This window comes from Crinia signifera, chromosome 7, assembly GCF_055691185.1.
Source record: "Crinia signifera chromosome 7, ASM5569118v1, whole genome shotgun sequence".
Lineage (NCBI taxonomy): Eukaryota > Metazoa > Chordata > Amphibia > Anura > Myobatrachidae > Crinia > Crinia signifera.
This window is the reverse complement of record NC_139223.1, coordinates 155,582,145-155,601,973: the sequence shown is the minus strand read 5'-3', so window position 1 is coordinate 155,601,973 and position 19,829 is coordinate 155,582,145. Positions and strand designations below refer to the sequence as shown.

General features: G+C 41.8%; 1 protein-coding gene across 5 annotated transcripts in view; it reads left to right on the top strand.

Annotated features, from left to right (window-relative positions):
• Nucleotides 1-7,977, top strand: part of CACNB4 (calcium voltage-gated channel auxiliary subunit beta 4) — a 200,352-nt gene extending 192,375 nt beyond the window's left edge. For all 5 annotated transcript variants that reach the window (XM_083154041.1, XM_083154042.1, XM_083154040.1 and 2 more), the window contains one exon: nt 314-7,977. In XM_083154041.1, the coding sequence (XP_083010167.1) occupies nt 314-574 (261 nt within the window). In that variant the 3' untranslated portion in view covers nt 575-7,977. The remainder of the gene's footprint in view (nt 1-313) is intronic.
• The last annotated feature ends 11,852 nt before the right edge of the window (nt 7,978-19,829 follow it).

Here is a 19,829-nt window from a genome sequence, read left to right as displayed (position 1 = left end):
CTCACACATACTTATCTATCCCTGGTGTAGATTATGCCCACTTGTCCAGTAGAATCCATGGTCTCTGTAAAAATACCCGAATCAAGACACACTGAGGAGCTGTATACTGTATGTATGCACATATCCTCCTCTATGCGAATGTCGGACTCCACATAACTGCTTTAACTAGGGGAGTTGCCAATACCAATCAGCAGCCGCCTTCATAAGAACAGCCTGCTGATTGGATGTGAGTAGCCACACGGTCAACCACAACTTCCTCCACTGACTTCATATTAAGCACCTGAATGATGTATCCATTCCACTGTTATTTCAGAGTCAACGTATGAGGCACAGTAACCACTCAACTGAAAATTCCCCCATCGAGAGACGAAGTTTAATGACCTCAGATGAAAATTATCACAATGAAAGAGCTCGGAAAAGCAGGAACCGCTTGTCTTCCAGTTCTCAACACAGTCGTGATCATTATCCTCTTGTGGAAGAAGAGTACTCCGACTCATACCAGGACACTTATAAACCTCACCGGAACCGCGGCTCCCCTGGAGGATATAGCCATGATTCCAGGCACAGGCTTTGAGTTTTTTTGAGGTTGAGAAAGTGTAGTGGTCACTGGCCAATTTGCTGTCCTATACGCTTACAGTGCATTGTTTTTTTATGCATTGCAGGTCAAACAGGCAACAAAGAGGTCACACAACTTGCAGCAACATAAGGTAGATAGAATATACAAATCACTTTATTTTGCCAGCTGTAAGAGTATCTATTGATACTGTATCACAGGCAAGATACTAACCATATCCATATAAATATATACGTGTAGGTAGAAATTGATTGTGCCCTATTCACAGGTCTTTTACTTTGACATCTACATTAGAGCAGTATGTGTTTACATGGAATATTGCACACATCCATTTGTATTCTAGGGCTTGGGTCCCCGACTATCATTCTCAAAATCCTGGGCAGTTCACGTCTTGGAGGTCTCCTCGCAAAGTGATGACTTAGTCAAGGGTACAGGGATGTCTATCAGAGGGATTTCACTGGTAGGACCTCTGGTTTTAATTGCTGAACAAGAACATACTAGCAGTGCTATCAAGGGCACGTGTGGGTCTCTCCAAGCTAATTTACCAGCTGGCCTACCAAAGGTCCTTTAGTCACCTATCGATAGCTTTGTAGGTTGGTTGAGGTGACTCATCTGTTGGTACCCATTTTAGAAGATTTTGCAGGCATGCACAGCCCCGGACTTTTGAGGATATAAGAGGGGTACTTTTGTTTTAGGGTACTTGTCAAGGCACGTATAGGTACAATTTCCTGCACTGGGAAATTCCAAATGAACAGTTCCAGTTGGAACCAATTTATAAGCCAATTCCTGTTGGAATTTGGATAAATTGACTAGAAAGTCTACTTGAGCATGTTGCATTCACTTTAACAATAATAGCCTGGACAGCATTTATGGTGGGCGGGTGGGAGATAGAGAAAAGAGGATGTTTATTAAAAATAAAATCTCTATACCTTTATTTTTACTATATAATATAAATGCGTTTCTTTGCCAGGTTTCATAATAATACGGCAGAGAGAGTACTTAGAGCTCCAAAGTCATTTTTACAATGGTCTAAAAAATGTTATTTGATCTATTCAGAGTAGTTACACAAATGCTCAGATGTTCCTTGTTTTCTGTGTTTCACTGATAAAGGAGACCGCCAATAATGGCATGTCAGCTTGCATTGCAACAGGTATGCGTTGCGCTACAGTACAGTGAGATTATATAGTATTATTATTTGCTAGTGCAGAAAGCTAATTTATTATTAATAATTGTAAAACAAACACACACATGATTTGTAAGTTGCCGTGTACAGTATTTCTAAAGTAGAAAAGAGAGAAATCAGGATTATGTTAATGTCGAACGTTAAGATTAGCCAGGCACTATGGGCTGCTGTTACGGATAAGTAACTTGTACTTCTTGGACATAGATGATTGCAAACTTAACGTGTGCTTATGGCTACACATGGTGAAGGCAGCCATTTTATTAGCTAAATGCCTATTAGTTGGATTGCAGCCTACAAATGCACGAGGAAACTTTTGGCAACTTTTTTGAATAGATTGTACATTGAGGTTTAACTGGCCTCTATGAGGGCACTGTTGTTCAGTGAATTTTCAGTGAGGCTTCTTGTAAAATTACAAACTTGTTCCTTGTAAAATTACAAACTTCATCCCAATGGCCATTGGTTCCATCCACAAAATGGCTGCCTCCACAGTGTGTAGAAAACAGGTGTATTTTAAGAAAGGCTTATTTCATAACAGGAGAATGCAAAAAAGCCTGTCATCATAGTAACATATAATATATTGGCTTTTAGCAGTCTAGGGTAGACTGAAAAGGTATTGGTTGCTATATGGTACTGTTCAGGAACGGTTACTATTTATGTAGGCTAAGGGCCCAGGCCAGCTATAAATATTATTTTAGGTGGTGTCCACACCCCCAAGATTTGGCCATGTCTCCTCTATCATTCAGGCCTGTCACTGCTCTCTAAGCCTCTGGTACTGAATATTTGTTTTATATATATATATCAAAGGTGAATTTATTAAATCAAAAGTGTCATGTGACTTATCATTATTATTATTTGAGCATTTGTGAGAACTGCCCACGATTAACAAATGTTATGAAATAAGCCTTCATGTCTTGTGTTGTGTAGGGCGCAGTTCATTATCACATAATACAATTAACGCTTTCAGTAATTTGCGGTTTTTGTGGCTCTGTTGAAACTCGACAAAGTCACCTGTTTTTCTAGCAAATGATACTAGCGTTCATATATTACACTCAACACTAAGTGCCTGGCTAAACTAGAGATTATACTGTATCTGGCATTATGTATGGCGTATCCTAGTCCTCTGGTTGGCTGGTATCACAGCATGACAGTTATTTGGGGTTTGTAATGACGACACAAAGGAATTAGTTTTAAAGTATTAGAAAGTATGATTCTTTTATACATATGCAAATTATTTTCTTGCTGTCCTTGGAATTGATATACTTGGAAACATGTTTAAATTCACCATTATAACTAGACTTCTTTGCCACGTCCTCCATTTTAGCAGCTGTTTTTAGTTACATGCATGGAAATAAGTATGTGTATGTATATATTATGCATCAGGGCTAAAATAATAACAGAATGCTCAAAAACAACATCTTATGCCGCACAACATAAACACCTCACAAAATATATGGATATGGCGCAGGGATGAGGAACCTCCGGCCCGCCAACTGTTGTTGAACTACACATCCCAGAATGCTTTGCTACAGTTTTAGCATGGCCAAATAGCAAAACTGTAGCAATGCATGCTGGGATGTGTAGTTCAGCAACAGCTGGAGGGCCAAAGGTTCCCAATCCCTGATATAGCGCAAGATGGCTCTTAAAATGGAACAGATTTTTTTCAGGATCCCCCTAGGCCCAAAATATTAACCAATGGCATACATAAAGCAGAGAATATCTATATTTTAGAAGATAATTTTTGTAGAGATACAGTCACCATATTAGTTACCAATAACTCATGCGCAATTTGCTATACTGCTAAGTGGATTTTATATCCTCCTAGAGAGTTTAGCAATGAATAAGCTAGAAACTGCCTCGTTTTATCCTGGAAAATGGTCCTTTCCAACATGAGAACAGCTATTTCATGTATGTGTTTCCAATGTCAACCTGTGATATGACCCACCCTGATTACTTATTAATTTAAAAGGTTCTCGGGAACATTTCTCAGTGCTAACACAACATCTTATTAGTTTGTTTCTATATTTATGACAATAAAAATGTTCCTGTCACCCACAGTGGAAGCAGCCATTTTGTGCTCTGAACTAGTACTGATGCTAATGACGCACTTCCCAGGCAGTAAATAAATACACGGCCTCATCAATATTACTTATTTCAGCTGGTGAATTCACTATTTCTTAGTAGACTGACACAAACACATAATCTGTCTTAAAGGTATTTTGTCATATTTATCTCCTTCAGATACCCTTCAGGGCACACTGAGAAAGTCTCCCACTTGATGCCAACTACCAGAGTGAAGTGTGCAAGTCTGAGGCAACTGCTTGAATTGCATTTTTGTAGCCCTGCCCCTTGCTTTATGATGCCATAATTCTTGTGCCACACCCCATATACCACTACGTAGCTCACCCTTCCCGGAGGGGTAACTTGAAAGGCTGCAAGTGTGGGTGACAGGTGCATTTTAAGGGCCTGTCTATTTTAATGCTGTTTGTTTTATTTTTTTCAACTGTCTTGATGAGAACAACTTTGTATAGCAGAGCAGCAGTGAATGGGTGCTGTGCACACTTGCCATGGTTTGTGTAGCATTAAAGCCTGCTTTTAGGAGAGGGCAACAGGTGTTTGGGTGGCACAGAATGTCAGTAGTGGTGGACACAGCCCTGGGACTTGTGTTCTTGCCTCTTCTCATATATGTGCTGTTTTCCCAATTCCCAGCCTGGAAGGTTGGAAGGTATTTTAGCACCAGAGATTTCTAAGTGGCCAAATGTTTGTTACCTGAATGCATCTACAGAGGATTTCATAGAATAGGGTCATAGGGAAAGATGCACTAAGCTTCAAAAAGTGATCAAGTGGGACCTGCAGATCTACTTGCCTGTGGTCCAGATGCTCTTCCTGATGCTAATGAAAAATGCCTCCAACAAAATGGCTGCCCCTAATCGCAGACCGTTTTTAAGGATGCTAGAGGAGGCCGCCTCCTCTAGCATCCTCAAAACCTGTCTGCTGTAAGGGGGAAGACATTTTGTTAGGGCCATTTTTCATTAGCAGAAGCAGGAGGAGCGGCCGAAGTTGGGACTGCAGGCAAGTAGATCTGCAGGTCCCGGCAGGCAGTAGCTATGCAACAATAGCCCCACAGTCCCCCGGAACCCACATTTACTCAGCACCTCCCTGCCACTGTTCGGTCTGTTACGCCTCTGAAGTGAAGAGTGATAAACTACCAGCCAATCAGCTCTTAAGTGTCATGTTACAGGTTAAGTTTGAAAGATCACAAGTAGGAGCTCATTGGCTGGTTGTTTATCACTCTCCACTTTATCTCACAGTCACAGTCTTGAAAAACTTTATTGTTCAATTTCATTGTTGCACCTTGCATTGAGTGCAATACGTTGTAGTAAACGAGTTGACATCATGAACATAGACATACTGTAATTATGTATGTGCCCGTCATAAAGTGGACACAGGTTCAGTAGAATGATTTCCTCCAGCAGACTTTTACAGATACATCTCTTGTATGCCTATTTCTCATTTGATAATGATTATATAAATAGAGTAAAAATACAGTTCTTCATATATATTTATCATATATATATTGCAGCACATAAAAAAGACACATAGAAATATGTATTTGCTGTATGTATCACAGCAGCATCTTTTTGTACAACAGACTATCGAGATTGAAAGGAAATGCTATAAAATGCGGCACAAGTGTAGGATGGTTAACGATGGGGGTAATATTTGCCTTAATTGTATCATATCAGTTGCACTCCAGCATTGCATAAGTTAATGAGGTTTTTCTACACAGTCATGTGACTCACTGTAGGTAGCGCTACCTGCATGTGTACATACCTGCCCACACCGCCTATGAGAGATTTAGTTGTTTTTGTTTTTTTGCTTGTTTCCCTTCTCCATGGCCTTGTAGCAAGCTTTAAAGGTGCATGCATTTTGTATACTACAGTATCTAAGTAGAATATTGCTTTAATCTTTGCCTCCTTATATTCGTGGACAAATATATTTGCATTAGTAACACAAGATCAAACTTTCACCTAACATATATAAAGTGTATACATGTCTCAGCTCCTATAAAGATGAACAAAGGTTCAAAGAATGTTTCCACCTTATTGCCACTGATGTCATAAACCACAAAGTATCGTGCCCCCCAGTGCTATACTAACCCCAGTGATGCCATAACTCCTCAGTGACATAACAATCCTGATATGACACCTGGTGATGTCACAGCCCCCATTTATGTCATGAGCTATCTTCTGGAATTTATGGATCTTTACAGCAATATTGGAGGTCTGTGTCTTGACGTTCTGGTATATGTAATTTCCTAGATATCAGACTGCAAAGGCACCGTGCTTATAAATGCAAATCATACCCCTTTCAGACATACACGAAAATCCAGTTTTTTTTTCACATGAACACATCAACCCGAGACTAGCGTACAGATGGAGTACGGGCCATCCTTGCTGGCGGATCGCCAGACCGTCCCCGCTGGCGACCCACAAGGCAGCCTCGCCAACGAACATACTGAGACGCGCGTGCGTCTCAGTCTCCGTCGCCAGCGCGACGGAAACCCTGTCCGTCTCCGCCTCAGGGAGATAGACAGGGTTAGGTGGGGACCCGGGGGAACGGATGGAAGCGCCGTCGGAAGGGGTCGCGCGCCTCTCGTGCGCGCGTGTCCCCTTCTCGCCATCGATATGGCGCTGGCGGGGGATGGGGGCTGGCGTCACAAGCGCCATCCCCTGCAAGGGTGGCCCGTACTCCATCTGTATGTCTAAAAGAGTTTTCCTGGGTTTCACTCCCGGATCCCACGCAACTGCAATTGACCCGGGTCACTAAAATCCCAGGACCAAACCCAGAAGTGAAATCAGTAACATATATAATAGTGTTTTCTTTTTGACTGCACAAATTACATGTTATATTGGTATCGTGAATCTAAGAACAGGGCTGGATTAAGGGGGGGCTCAGGGGGTCAGTACCCCTGGGCCCCCCACTCTCTCGGGCCCCCTTTTAGCTAAAGGTTTTGTGCATGGGAGTGGGGTAATGCTGCAGCTTCACCTATCTGCCAATGTGACAATGATTAATGGTGCTGAGCATTGAGAGCCAAGGCACACTGACTGCACAAGTGTGCAATGCATTACTGGGAGTTGACTAAGTCCCATGAGACTTTGCATAGGAGGTTAGAGGCTGAGAGGTTTGTGCTGAGCATCATGGGAGGGTCTTTAATCAGAGGCAGCACTGAGCCTGTGAGGTCTCCTACAGTGGGGGGTATATATATATATATATATATATTACCCCCCCCCCCCCCCGCAGTTACCCATTGACCAATTATTTACTGCCTTTACTCTGTGTTTTCACACTGTAAAACTAAAGAGTAGTGGCTATTGACACAGAAACAGAGAACCTGATTGGCCTAAATATAACCTAGTTGATTTTGATTGGACCATACGTTGCCATTGCTCTTGAACATGTCAGAGCAGTTTGATGATTGCACTAGTATTATTTCTATGTAAAACCGGCATTAGACCAGTTCTTTATTGGCTTAATACAGTTACAAACTACATTTCAATTTTACACATTTATAACAGTGTTTGGGACGGGAGCTGTTTGGTGTATTCCATTGGGGTGCTTGCCTGCGGTCTTGTCTGAGACATGAAAATAATGTGCATACAGTATTTACCCAGCTATAAATAAATATATATATATATATATATATATATATATATATATATATATATATATATATATATAGTCCAAAATAGTGCGCAAGTCCTTTTGGTTATAAAAAGGAACCTCACGTCCCGCTTAATGTTTCTCTCCACCTGCACTTACGGTGCAAGTTAAGACCAGCTGCTCCACAATTCGCCCGTACGGGCACCAGGACTCACAGGTAGTAGTTTCTAGGAAAGGAAGAAAAAGGAGCGCTCCATAGTGCTTATATCATTTAATGAATTTCAAGATAAAAGTTCCAGTCAGGTACACACAAGACTGGATACACGTACCGCAATAGGCGGTTAGGCACAACCGCTAGTGATATCAGGAATGCCGGCTGCTCCAAGCAACGTAGTAGGAGAGGTTACACTCAGACTCTTGATCTGTAGCTAGACCGACGCCAGGCCACATCCCAACGCGTTTCGTCACAGAGACTTCGTCAGGGTTGGGCCTCACCGCCTATTATGTGTACCTGACTGAAACTTTTATCTTGAAATTCATTAAATGATATAAGCACTATCAAGCGCTCCTTTTTCTTCCTTTCCTATATATATATATATATATATATATATATATATATATATATATATATATATATATATATATATATATATATATTATTATTATAATTTTTTTTTTTTTTTCATGGATTTTCCAAGATCAGTGCACAGGGCCTGATTCATGTTTGTAAGTACAGCAATTAAGGAAGCGATTGGAAAATCATGTTGCACAGTAGGTGGGGCAGATGTGAGGTGCATAGAGAGTTAGATTTGGGTGAGTTGTGTTCAAAAGCGCTGGGATGTAAGAAATGCTTAAGACAATTAGCTCAGTTATTTTTCAAACAAATGGCAGTTAGAGGCTGATTGGTTGGAGCACCATTTAAGACTTGCAGTGAGTGTTAACTAAAAGTTCACTCATTAAATCTGCCCCTAAATGTTTTATTCTGAGGTAACATACTTTTTCGCTGTTTTTTTATAAAGCACAGTGTTGTGAAAAGAAATTTCTGTATCAAAAGATACTGATAAAAAAAATACAAATAAAATGCATTTGAAGTCTTCCAAGACATTTTATTAGGGTGTAGTATAGGGTTCTGACAGTTGGGATCCCGACAGTCATTAGCCCAACGTCGGGATCCTGACTGGCCGGACTCAGACAGCATGGCGAGCGCAACAAAGCCCCTTGTGGGCTCGCCACGCTGCAGGCACGGTGGCTCGCTAAGCACGCCACCTATTCTATTCTCCCTCTATGGGGGTCGTGGATCCCACGAGGGAGAATAGCCGGTGGCCTTCGGGAACCTGTCTGTCAGTGTTTTAACAGTCGGGATCCCAACATCGGGTAAATGACTGTCGGGACCCCGTCCGGCACCCATTTTATTATAGAGATGCTAAAGTTAGTGGTAACAATACCAATTGTGTCTTGTATGACTTTTCAGCTTATTGTTATGGGGTTTTTTTTGGTGGGGGGGGGCTTTTCTACACTGTTTGCTTCACTATCTGATGGCTGTTTAAAAACGATATTGGATATATTGCTACGGCCAATCAAAACAACTTACCTTCCTGATTGGCTAACATGCATTTCAGTAGTTTTTATTTTTAGATGTTATGATAGCATGACTTAAAGATTGGGGGTTTTATATTATTTATTACTAGACTTCCATTTTAATTAATATTATGTTAGTTAATATATATTTCAAAACCTTGATTGAGAGATCCCCATACCCACTTACCCTTAAACTTCCAAATAATGGACCAGATTCTTCAGAGTTGTGAGAAAATGGAAACAAAAATGAGCAAGGAGCAATTTGCCCCTGGAACCAACCGTGCAAATGCATTTTTGTTTTTCATATGCCAGGAAAACACTGGCTTTTACAATGAACTTTACGCAGAATACACACTATAAGATTATCTTTCCCAAACTGGCTGGTTGGAACGAGAATCTGGGAATGTCTGGGAAAAAATGTATCTCAAAAGCTGGAAAATGGAAAGAAATTACCATATTTTCATTCCAAGCAGTCAGATTGGAAAGATAGTTTTATTGTGTGTGTCCTGCAGACTGAAATAAGGTCGCACTTGCTGTGCAACATGGTTTTGCTCCTTCTTTGTTTAATTTGCTCCGAAGGGGGTATTCAATCCCGGATACCAACTTTTGGGATGTTCCGACAGTCGGAATCCCGGCCTTTTTTAAGTATATTGACAGTTGGCATTCAGTGTCGGAAAGTCCGCAAATCAGTGAAAATGGCCGCCGATTGGCGAAAAACAGCCGTGAATTTGACAATCTATGGCCGTTTCCATTTTCAAATAGTCGGCTATGACATCCTTCAATGCTGTGACCTATATTAGCAAATGACGAATGGAACGGTGATCATTCCATCCTTCAGTTTATCCTTCCAGTGTGTATGGGCAATCGGACTCAAGGGAAGCTGCCCCTAAAATCCTCCCGATTGCCTGTCCTTCCCATGTGTACAAGGCTTAACATTCAACCAACTTTACCTTGATACATTGTTTCTAATTTGGCTTTACTTGGTTCGTGTGCACTGACATAATGATTATAAGCCTGATTCAGAGGTGGACACTATGCTAATTTTTGCACAGTTGTACGATGATGATTTGTACTTTGCATGCGCTGGGATAGTTTACCTTTCATAGTGTTCATTTAGATGCAGAGAGATTGACAGTCAGTGGGGGTACCAGGTAGGTAATAGGAAGTGGCTATCACACTCTGCTACAGGCCCTTTGTAGCTTGAGGACTCTTCTGAGCGATATGGTCTAGTATGTACGGGGCCTAACAAAGTAAGCTTAAGTCTGCCAGCTATACTTATCATGTGACAATGACAATACTTGGAGCAAGGTCTTGTTGCGAGGGTGTGACATACTGTAATGTGGAGAATAATACAATGTTACAGCTTATGCTGGACATAGACTCACTGCACCATAATCATACCAACCAGCTGACCAAACAATTGGATTGAATGATTATCGCTCAGTGTAGGGACTGGAATAAAAATGAATCTTTGGTCAAATCCTTCTGAAAAATCTATTTATGGTACAGCTTAATCCTAAATCCAATAGCACAGTGGTGGCCAACCTGTGGCTCTTGAGCCTCATGCGGCTCTCCCCCTTGTAAAGTGCGGCTCCTGCTCCCACTGCTGCCCGCCGCCCACCGTCTGTCCCAGTCCTCCCTGCTGCCGGTTCCCTGAATCCCTTCTCCTTCTGAGAGGAGGAGAGCGCGCATCGCACATCTCTCCTACCCCTTACTGTGCATCCTTGTGACTGGGCTGTCCGCCAATCAGAGCTTGTGGGCCAGCAGCCAATCAGGAGCCGGCCAGTGAGCTTTGATTGGTGGGCGGCCCAGTCACAGGGAAGTGAGGGGGAAGGAGACGCGCGGTGTGCTGTGCTCTATTCCCATCGGTGACATGACAGGAGGACTGCAGGGGGACACCAGACTGTTCTTTCCCCGCCTGGCAGCAGCAGCAACAATGGTGAGTGCTGCTGCTGGGAAATTTGCACTGTGGGGGCATAGCAGTTTGTGGTACTGTGGGGGCATAGCAGTTTGTGGTAACGTGGGGGCATAGCAGTTTGTGGCACTGTGGGGGCATAGCAGTTTGTGGCACTGTGGGGGCATACCAGCCTTTTGGCACTGTGGGGGCATACCCGGCACCGTGGGGGGCATATGTGTATCTGGCACTATTGGGGGCATATGTATATATGGCACTGCACTATTGGAGGCATATTTGTATCACACCCACCCAAGGGGTCAAAATAGACTACGCCCATTTTTTTGGCGCATGCGCCTTCGGCGTGCGCATGATGTTGGCTCTTTAGCTTGACTACCGATATTTTTCGGCTCTTTACCTCTGACCGGTTGGCCGCCCCTGCAATAGCATGTATATGACAGTAAAAGGTTATCAGGGCTAACAGACTGTGATTGTCACTCAAGGGGCTATATTTACTAAGTGGTAGCTTTATTAAGTCAGAGTAAAGCTAGGAGTGCTTAATAAATGTAACCCAACATATTTTACCATAAGTCCTTAAATATTGCTTTAACACTTATATTTTACTTTTAAAAGATATCATTTATTTCCCCCCCATCAACCCAGCTCAACTTTTGGTTCCCTGCTATAAAAAATATGACATACTATTTTAGCAGTATGATTAGCCATATAATGGAAGGTGTAGTGGCGGATTCTGGGGCGCAGGAAAGTCGCAGTGTATTGCAGCATACTGCACACGCGCCAAAGTAACAAATCAGCTTTTGTGGATGCGCCAAATCGGGATCAGGTGCTATGGATTGATCCATCTGGTGATAAACCACCCTTTCTGTAAAATAGGTGGTTTCTGGGTGGTAAATGGGCCGCAATCATCAACATCATGGAATTCTTTGATGGGTGTGCCCTGAGATGACATGGAGATAGCACACCTGTTGCACTGCAGACAAAACTTTTGCACCCAGCATGGGGTTTGTTTAAGTACCAATACTAATGACATCTGCGGACAGTGGGCGGGATCCACTTCCACATGCCATCAACAGATTTTTCATCTTTAAAGGTGTTTTTTCACATTAGTATGAACTAGTAAGCAGGAGGCCACAGGCGTATAGAAAATCTGCCACTATTCAGAATTAGGCCAACAGCGTTCCTCCTTATCTAGTTAAGATTTTATTAAATGATTACTTTTATGCACCCCTTATGAAAAGGGAGTACTGGAAACAGCACAGTAATTGCATAAATCCCACACATCTAATTTTAATACTTACAAACAATAGTAACAATTCAAAATAAAAACAGACTAACAAATCTATCAGTTGTTGATCTATTATCTTTTCATTAAAAAAAAAAATACTTTATGTTTTCGGTCTTCTGGGTTTGTAGAATATCTATTAAAAATGTCAACAGCTAGAATGGCGCCACCTGATTTTAGGGTTAGGGTTCGATTGTGACTAGTGGTGAGCTAGGTATACACTGTACAATTGTTTGGGTTGGGACAACAACCGGTCTGTTTATTTGGGCAGGAGACGGTCCCGATACCTGTGCTATACACTTTTGTTATTTATTAAAAATCGGCAAATGGGAAGAAAACAGGTTTACCTACACTACTAGATGTTTATACCTGGACACATGGTCAGAATACTGAGAATACACACACATGGGTCGATATTGGAAAATCGAGGCCAAGATTTTCAGTCTTGACCGACCAATCAAATAATCATGGTGCATGTTTGTAGGCAAGATTTCTCAGAATTATTGGCGTAATGCCTAAACAATCATTCATACCATAAACCAGGGTGATCAGCTGATTCTTGGCAACTCGGACCAATAAGTGTATAGTGTTTTCTTTGCTTTAGATTCCAGTTTTATTGTCAGTCTACACTTAAATGACAAGTGAATGGGAATTGCTACTATTGACATGCTAGCCGTCAGCATTCACAAGTTGACATTCTGGGCAATATCCACATTATGGCAGTATTGTAAATGTCAACATTTATGGTGCCCACACACGGTGCGATTTGTGCTTGATGTGTTTTGTACAAGATCGCATCTAGTTCAAATTGAAAGCGATATGCTACAACAGTGTATGATTTGAACAAGATGCGATCTAGTACAAAAAATACTGCATGCACATACTTTTTTGGCTTGCGATATGAACAGGGTGGGAGCGCGCATCGCAAGCCAAAAGAAACACTGTTCGATTTGAACTACAAGCGAGAATCGTTAGAGCATGTCAATTTTATACTATTTAAATTCTTAAGGTGGTCTTACATAATAACGACATGCGTAACATCTGATCGTATGCAGTTCGTAAGATCGTTCGAACGAGCAATTGTATGTACTTTAATAGCTTTAAAAGAACGATCTGCTTACAACCACAAGGAAAACTGATGGATCATATGTGCAGCACATATGATCTGAGGCAGGGGCGCCGATTAACATTTTTTTCGGACGGTGCTCTCTCCCCCCGATCCCCCCCAGACTACCACCCATCCACCGCAGGGACCCCCCGCTACTGACGGCATATCCGCTGCTGGGACCCTGCTGCCGTGGCCCGTGCCATGGGTGCTCCTCACTTTCCGTGGGTGCTCAGGCCCCGGAGCACCCACGGTTTCGGCGCCTATGATCTGAGGATCGACCTCTCAATCCTCGAGACCGTGCATCGTACTGATATTCCTCACGAAGTGCACACAATCAATAGCACGATCTGTCAAAATGGTGCGTTCAAGCCTGATTTTGTTCTAGTGTATGGCCACTAGAACCACTAGGAAATGGTGCAAAGGTTCCAAATGTGAAACGGACAATGCTTGAGAAAAACAAAAACCTTCTATGAAACTAACTGCTTTTATTTAACTATTTAGCCTAATTACTGTATGTTACTATATTAATAGGATCACAGTGTGTGTATCATAATTAATGCCGACAAAGTGAAAATAGACCTCGGGTTGTCTTTTATGGTTAGTTTGAGCAAAGTAGATTATTTCCGATTTAGGGCCAGATGTATCAAGCTTCAAAAAGTGATAGTGGAGTGTGATAAACAACCAGCCAATCAGCTGTCATTTTTTAAACCCAGCCATTGACATGGCAGTTAGGAGCTAATGGGCTGGCTGTTGATCACTCTCCGTTTTATCACTTTTTGAAGCTTAATACATCTGGCACTTAATGACTTAGCAATAAACAGTTAGACCATGGCTGACAGATGAATTCACTAACTTCATACTTCCCTACTAGGGAAATTTCCAATTCTTCTGGCAGTCCCCCTCACCCACGGAAGAGTGACTGAAACTCCTGCATCCCGCCCTCCTCCTAGTGAAGCGGGCAGGATGAGGAGATTATACTTGGGATTCACTACTTTGTATAGTGGGGGGGGGGGGGGGGGGCTAAATTATACAGATTTGTAACATTTAGCCCAGACCCCTCCCTGTGGTCCCACAAAACATAGCAGGTCTTAGTGACATGTCATGATATTTATTGTACCCCTTACAGCAAGAATAAAGATAAAATGTAACATTATTGTTAAAAGTAAACTTTCATAATCGGGAACTAAACTTTTAATTGAAATAAAGAAGTAGAGTAATTGACTTTAATAATAAGTGACACTGAGTAGGGATCAAAGCAATAAATGCAAGTAACTATGTATCTGGAATTAAAAACCATGTTGCAATGCAAGGGGTGCAAACGCATTTAGATTTGTTTTGCATGCCGAATAAATACTGATTGATTTTGCATGTAGCCCAGAAATACTAGACCGCTCTATTATTACACTTCAATTTTGATTTGAGTTTAGACACATCTCTCTCAAATGGAAACCTCTCAGCAGATTTTGAGGTCTAATTATCATTAATCGCATATTCGATATCTGGGCGTAATATTAGTGCCCAGGATCACAGTAATTTGCAATATTTGATTGTATCTGTCTGTTCTGATTGGATCCCATCCCTACAGTGTGCTCAGTGTGGAAGCAGATACCCTGTGGGGTCCCACTGACCACACATGCACAGCGGCAATTTCCAGAGAGGGTTCCGGAGGAACTCTCTGCCAACCAGGCTACGGATCTGTGGGGTTTATGTGGGGGGCTGTAATTGGTTAATTTGGCAGCATTGCATCCCCATAGAAACCTATGGGGATGCAGATGTCAGTGGAACGGTGGCGACTCTTTTTATGAACAGAAAACATTTGTACGTGTTAATTATGTATTTATGATATGTTGAACATTTATAGCACTTTTATGTATTTACAAAGCAGTGATATATAAATATATAGCAGCACCTTAAAATTTACTTTGGCAGTGATCATACAGCACAACAGCTGTCTTGTGAAGTCATTGTGTCTTATTATACAGCTTTTACAGGGTCTTATGGACAAGTCATGGTATTCGGAAAATCATTTTTATCCTTCACTTTTCAAAGTGATGGCCAGCCTGGCAACCTGGGCATTATGATGGTAGCCTATTGGGGTGGTCCGGCATGTAGAGATACAGGGGCGTGTCTAGAGGCCACAATCTGTTATTCATGAAGGCATAGACCACACCCCTTTTTCATGCGCACACATAGATGCTGGAGACAAATCAGAGCCCAAGTCCATCCCTGTTCAAAGTAATATATTAGTAGCAGTCACATGTTGTTTCTGTACTGATATTTGTATTTAAAGGTACTGAGGAGAAATGTAATAGGTGGTCTAAGGATGGACAGAGGTCTATTGTAAATGTATACATTTAAGGCATAGTGCTCCCACTGACAGAAGAAAAGCAGTATTACTGTAGATCAGATTTTTGCAATTTGCACAACCAAATTGTTATACACAGTAGAGTTTAAAAAACACATAGTTTATAAAGAAATTGACATGCAACCGTTAATCCATTTCAAATCCTTACTTAGAAAACTTCGATTTAATGTAATTGTGATATATGCACTTCATATTACATAATTACTTTTTTTATCATCTTTGTCAGAGTGTTATCTGAGAATTTTTTTTTTGTATACTGGTGGCAAATTGCATTTATAGTCTCATTGCATTATTTTAAGGAGGATATCCAATTGGGATGCAGTCACAATCCCGGCGGTCAAAATCCTGACGCCGGAATCCCGACCGCCGGAATCCCGACCGCCGAAATCCCGGAACTTTGTCCCTCTGTGGGTGTCCACGACAACCATAGAGGGAGAATAAATTAGTGTGCCGAGCGCAGCGAACCCGCAAGGGGGGGGCGATCCACATCAGCCCTTGTCAGGATTTCAGCGGTCGGGATTCCGGCATTGGGATTTTGACCGCCGGGATTACATACCAATCCCATTCAATTACCCATGATCACTGATTGCTGGGAACTGGCTTCCCGGGAGCTATCCAATTAAGCCTTCAGCAGGTGAAGTGAAATCCCCGAAAGCTATCCCGTTTTAAAGCAAAAACAGGCGGCCAAAAGGACTGTGGCGGCCACAGCTTGCACTGAAACTGTGTGTTTTTATAAGAATTTTTTTTTTGTCGGGAGATAGGATAGCCTGAAAAAAGAAAACATTGCAGAAACATTGGGAAAAGCAGGAAAAACAAATGTTTTTTTGCTCCTAATGTTTTATGGAGAGTAATCGCATTTTCCCCTAAGAATTTCCTGTTAAATCTTCCATACACCTAAGAACAAAACAATACACTTGAGAATTAAAGTGTTTAGAAGATTATTCTGCCCAATGCTCTGTTCTTCCTTTCAGCAGGGAGGATAAACAGCAATGGCGAACATGGTCAGCCAGAATGTAATTCTATGCAACTATTGAGGCTATCCAATTAGCCATGATGTGTTCCCCCCCCCCCCAAAAATGTCTTATAGCGCGATATATGTCTGATAGTCATTTTCAGGCTATCCAATTAGGGAACTGTAGTACTGTGGTTTGAACTTTTGTCTTCCTGCGCACCCCCTAGGCAGCCTAGATCTCTCTGGGTGTTAATGTGGAGTGGGTGGAGTAGAGAAGGCCTTTGGCGCACTGGGTGTTACTTTACACAATTTTTATTGATAAAAAAAACCCATGTATGAAATAAATAATTCAGGAGTACAATCCAATAAAATACAAAGGGGTTATTAATGTGAATGGATAAAAAAAGTATATGCAAATCCAGGAAAGTCCCTTACCCAGCGGTGGTGGTGGAGCCTGGGGACGGCATTTGCAGCGTGGTCCCGGGGAAAAAAACACACCCTTCAAGGCTCCGAACAGTTTCACTGGGCTGGGTCCTGATTCAGTGCAGTCTTAGGCAAACGCGTTTCGAGTCTCCTGGACTCTTTTATCCAATTAAGGCCCTTTTTGTGCAGGAAAAAGTTCCCCTTTTCAGGCGATAACACAGGGGTTCCAGATTAATTTCCGGTACCCGTGTTTTATCACAGATCCGCAGTCTGCTTCTCGGGGATTAGTCTTTGGGTGCACTGCACCCCGAAGCATAATCTGCGATAAGTGCCGTGTTACAGGTCTAATTGGATAGCCCTAAGCAAATTTAATTTACTGCAGCTAATTGGATATCGCTATAAGTGTCTCAATATTTTTCAAATTCTCTACTTTTCAAACTTTCCAATCTTTCTTGAATCACGGAGTATCAGCAGTTTATAAGTCACAGCACCCTTAGGTCAAAAGATGCTTAGGGCCAGATGTACCAAGCTTCAAAAAGTGATAAAATGGAGCGTGAAAAGCAACCAGCCAATCAGCTCCTACCTGTCATTTTTTAAACCCCAGGCTGTCACATGGCAGTTAGGAGCTGATTGGCTGGTTGTTTATCACTCTACATGTTATCACTTGATCCATCTGGCCCTTATTGGCAAATACTTTATCATGTTTTTTTCTGAAGTTTTAATATCACTTAGGCTACACTTTTTATTTCGTTCTACTTAGAGCAGACAACCGCCCTGTGTGTAAAATGCTCCAATGCCCAGAATAGAGGCGATCTATGTTGTGTTCATGGGTGATGAAAATAGCAACACTGTTCCAACATTATACGTGAGATCACAATACATTTTAATGATCACAGACCATGAAAATTGTACTGCTAATTATTGTTTACAATAGGCATAAGCATAAACTTGCCTCTAGATTATAGATTGTTAAGGTGTAAGGACTTGAAAACAACAACAAAAATTTTTATGTTCTATGATAAATACCATATATACTCGAGTATACGCCTATTTTTTCAGAACATTTTTTATGCTGAAAAAGCCCCCCTCGGCTTGTACTCGAGTGAGGGTCCCACTTGAGTCAATAAGTTTTCCCAGTTTTTTTGTTGTAAAATTAGGTGCCTCGGCTTATATTCGGGTCGACTTATACTCGAGTATATACGGTAATTAGATCTATTAACTTGGCTTAAAGTGAGAACCTTCTAGCAAAACCTTTATTTTAAAAGTTGAAATACAGTAATCTTACCAGAGTGGTAATGGAGAGCCATACTATCATTGAAATGATGCAGGTCTATATGCAGCATTATCATTAGTTGGCTAATAGTGTTGGTAGTTCAGAATGTGCAGTAGACCCATAGAATGAAAAGAGCCATGAGGAGGGCCGGACTGGCCATCTGGTACTTTTGGCAATTCCTAGAGGGGCCAATGGCCAGGTGGGCCCATTTCTTTGTGCAAAGTGGAGGCTCCGCCTCCCGATCGGTGCACAGAGAGAGCCCCTGGACCAGCGGGTCCAGGGGCTCTCTCTGTGCGTCGCTGAGGTCCAGGAGAGAATGGGGAATCACAAGCCGCTATTCCGTTCTCTTCTGCAAGCCGGGAGAGGCACCATGCACCAGGTGTGTGCATACACGCGACAAAGGTCGTGTCCGTCGCTGGTCATAGATGTCATAAAGTGAAACCTAACTGCTGTAAAAACAAAATGCATTGAATCTGAACAAGAAAAACTTTATTTTTAATATTGCAAGTGTAACATAGAAAAAGTTACAAAGAATAATTGCTTATATAGTGGACACCCCAGGAAGTCCTGCACCCTGAACTCAGGCCAAATCCAAAAAACTTAAGCAATAAATAGTAGCCAGACTTTTGCAGGAACAAGATCAGGCCGAAGTCTTACATTTTACTGTGATAACATAGTTAATGTAAATAATTTTATAATATGGTGCAGATAAAACAAAAGATTGTAGCCAGTAGAAACCAGTCAGATATTCATTTGTTTAATTTGCAAAGGACTGGTTGGTATGCAATTTAATTATTTTAATAAAAAAAAAAAATTTGTTCCACTTCCCCTCTCGTCTTAAGTAAAATTAGGAGCATTGGTGTTTAGAACATTCTTTGGGGGAGGATATATGTGTCGGAATACTAGATACATTTTTTTTTGCATATTCCGTTGAAGAGTACTTGACAGCTACTGTAAAAACAGTGCAGGCAGCCATTGTGCCGGTGTATAAACAGTGTAGACAGCCATTTTGTGGTGGGCAAACAGAGCAGACAGCCATTTTGTAGTTTGTACTAATTTGCTTGGTACTGGAAGCTAGGTGAGTTCCAAACCTTCCATAGGTTGATTCCTGTGGAACAGCAGTGATTTTGGGGTATTTGCACGTTTAACCTGAATTTCAGGGGAAAAAAAGGTGCTACACACACCACTTACAGGTGTCCCTGGTGCATGTGGATATTCAGTGGGGCTCTCTGTGGCCTAGCAAGGCAGAAACGCTATACACACACCTGTAATGACATGATCACACCGATTATAAAATAAATACCTTCCTAACATGGTGTAGCCATGCTCTCTGCCAGAGGCATGTGGCGGTGTCCCACTTTAGAAATCTCCAAATTTTTTTAAGATAAGCTAAACTCTTCCCTAGTGAATGACCGATGATCATTAATTCAGCCTACAAGATGGCTGCCTCTAGAGATGTGAATCTGTTATACAGTAGGTACTCTCTAAGTCGTTCGCTGTTCAAGGTGACTACAT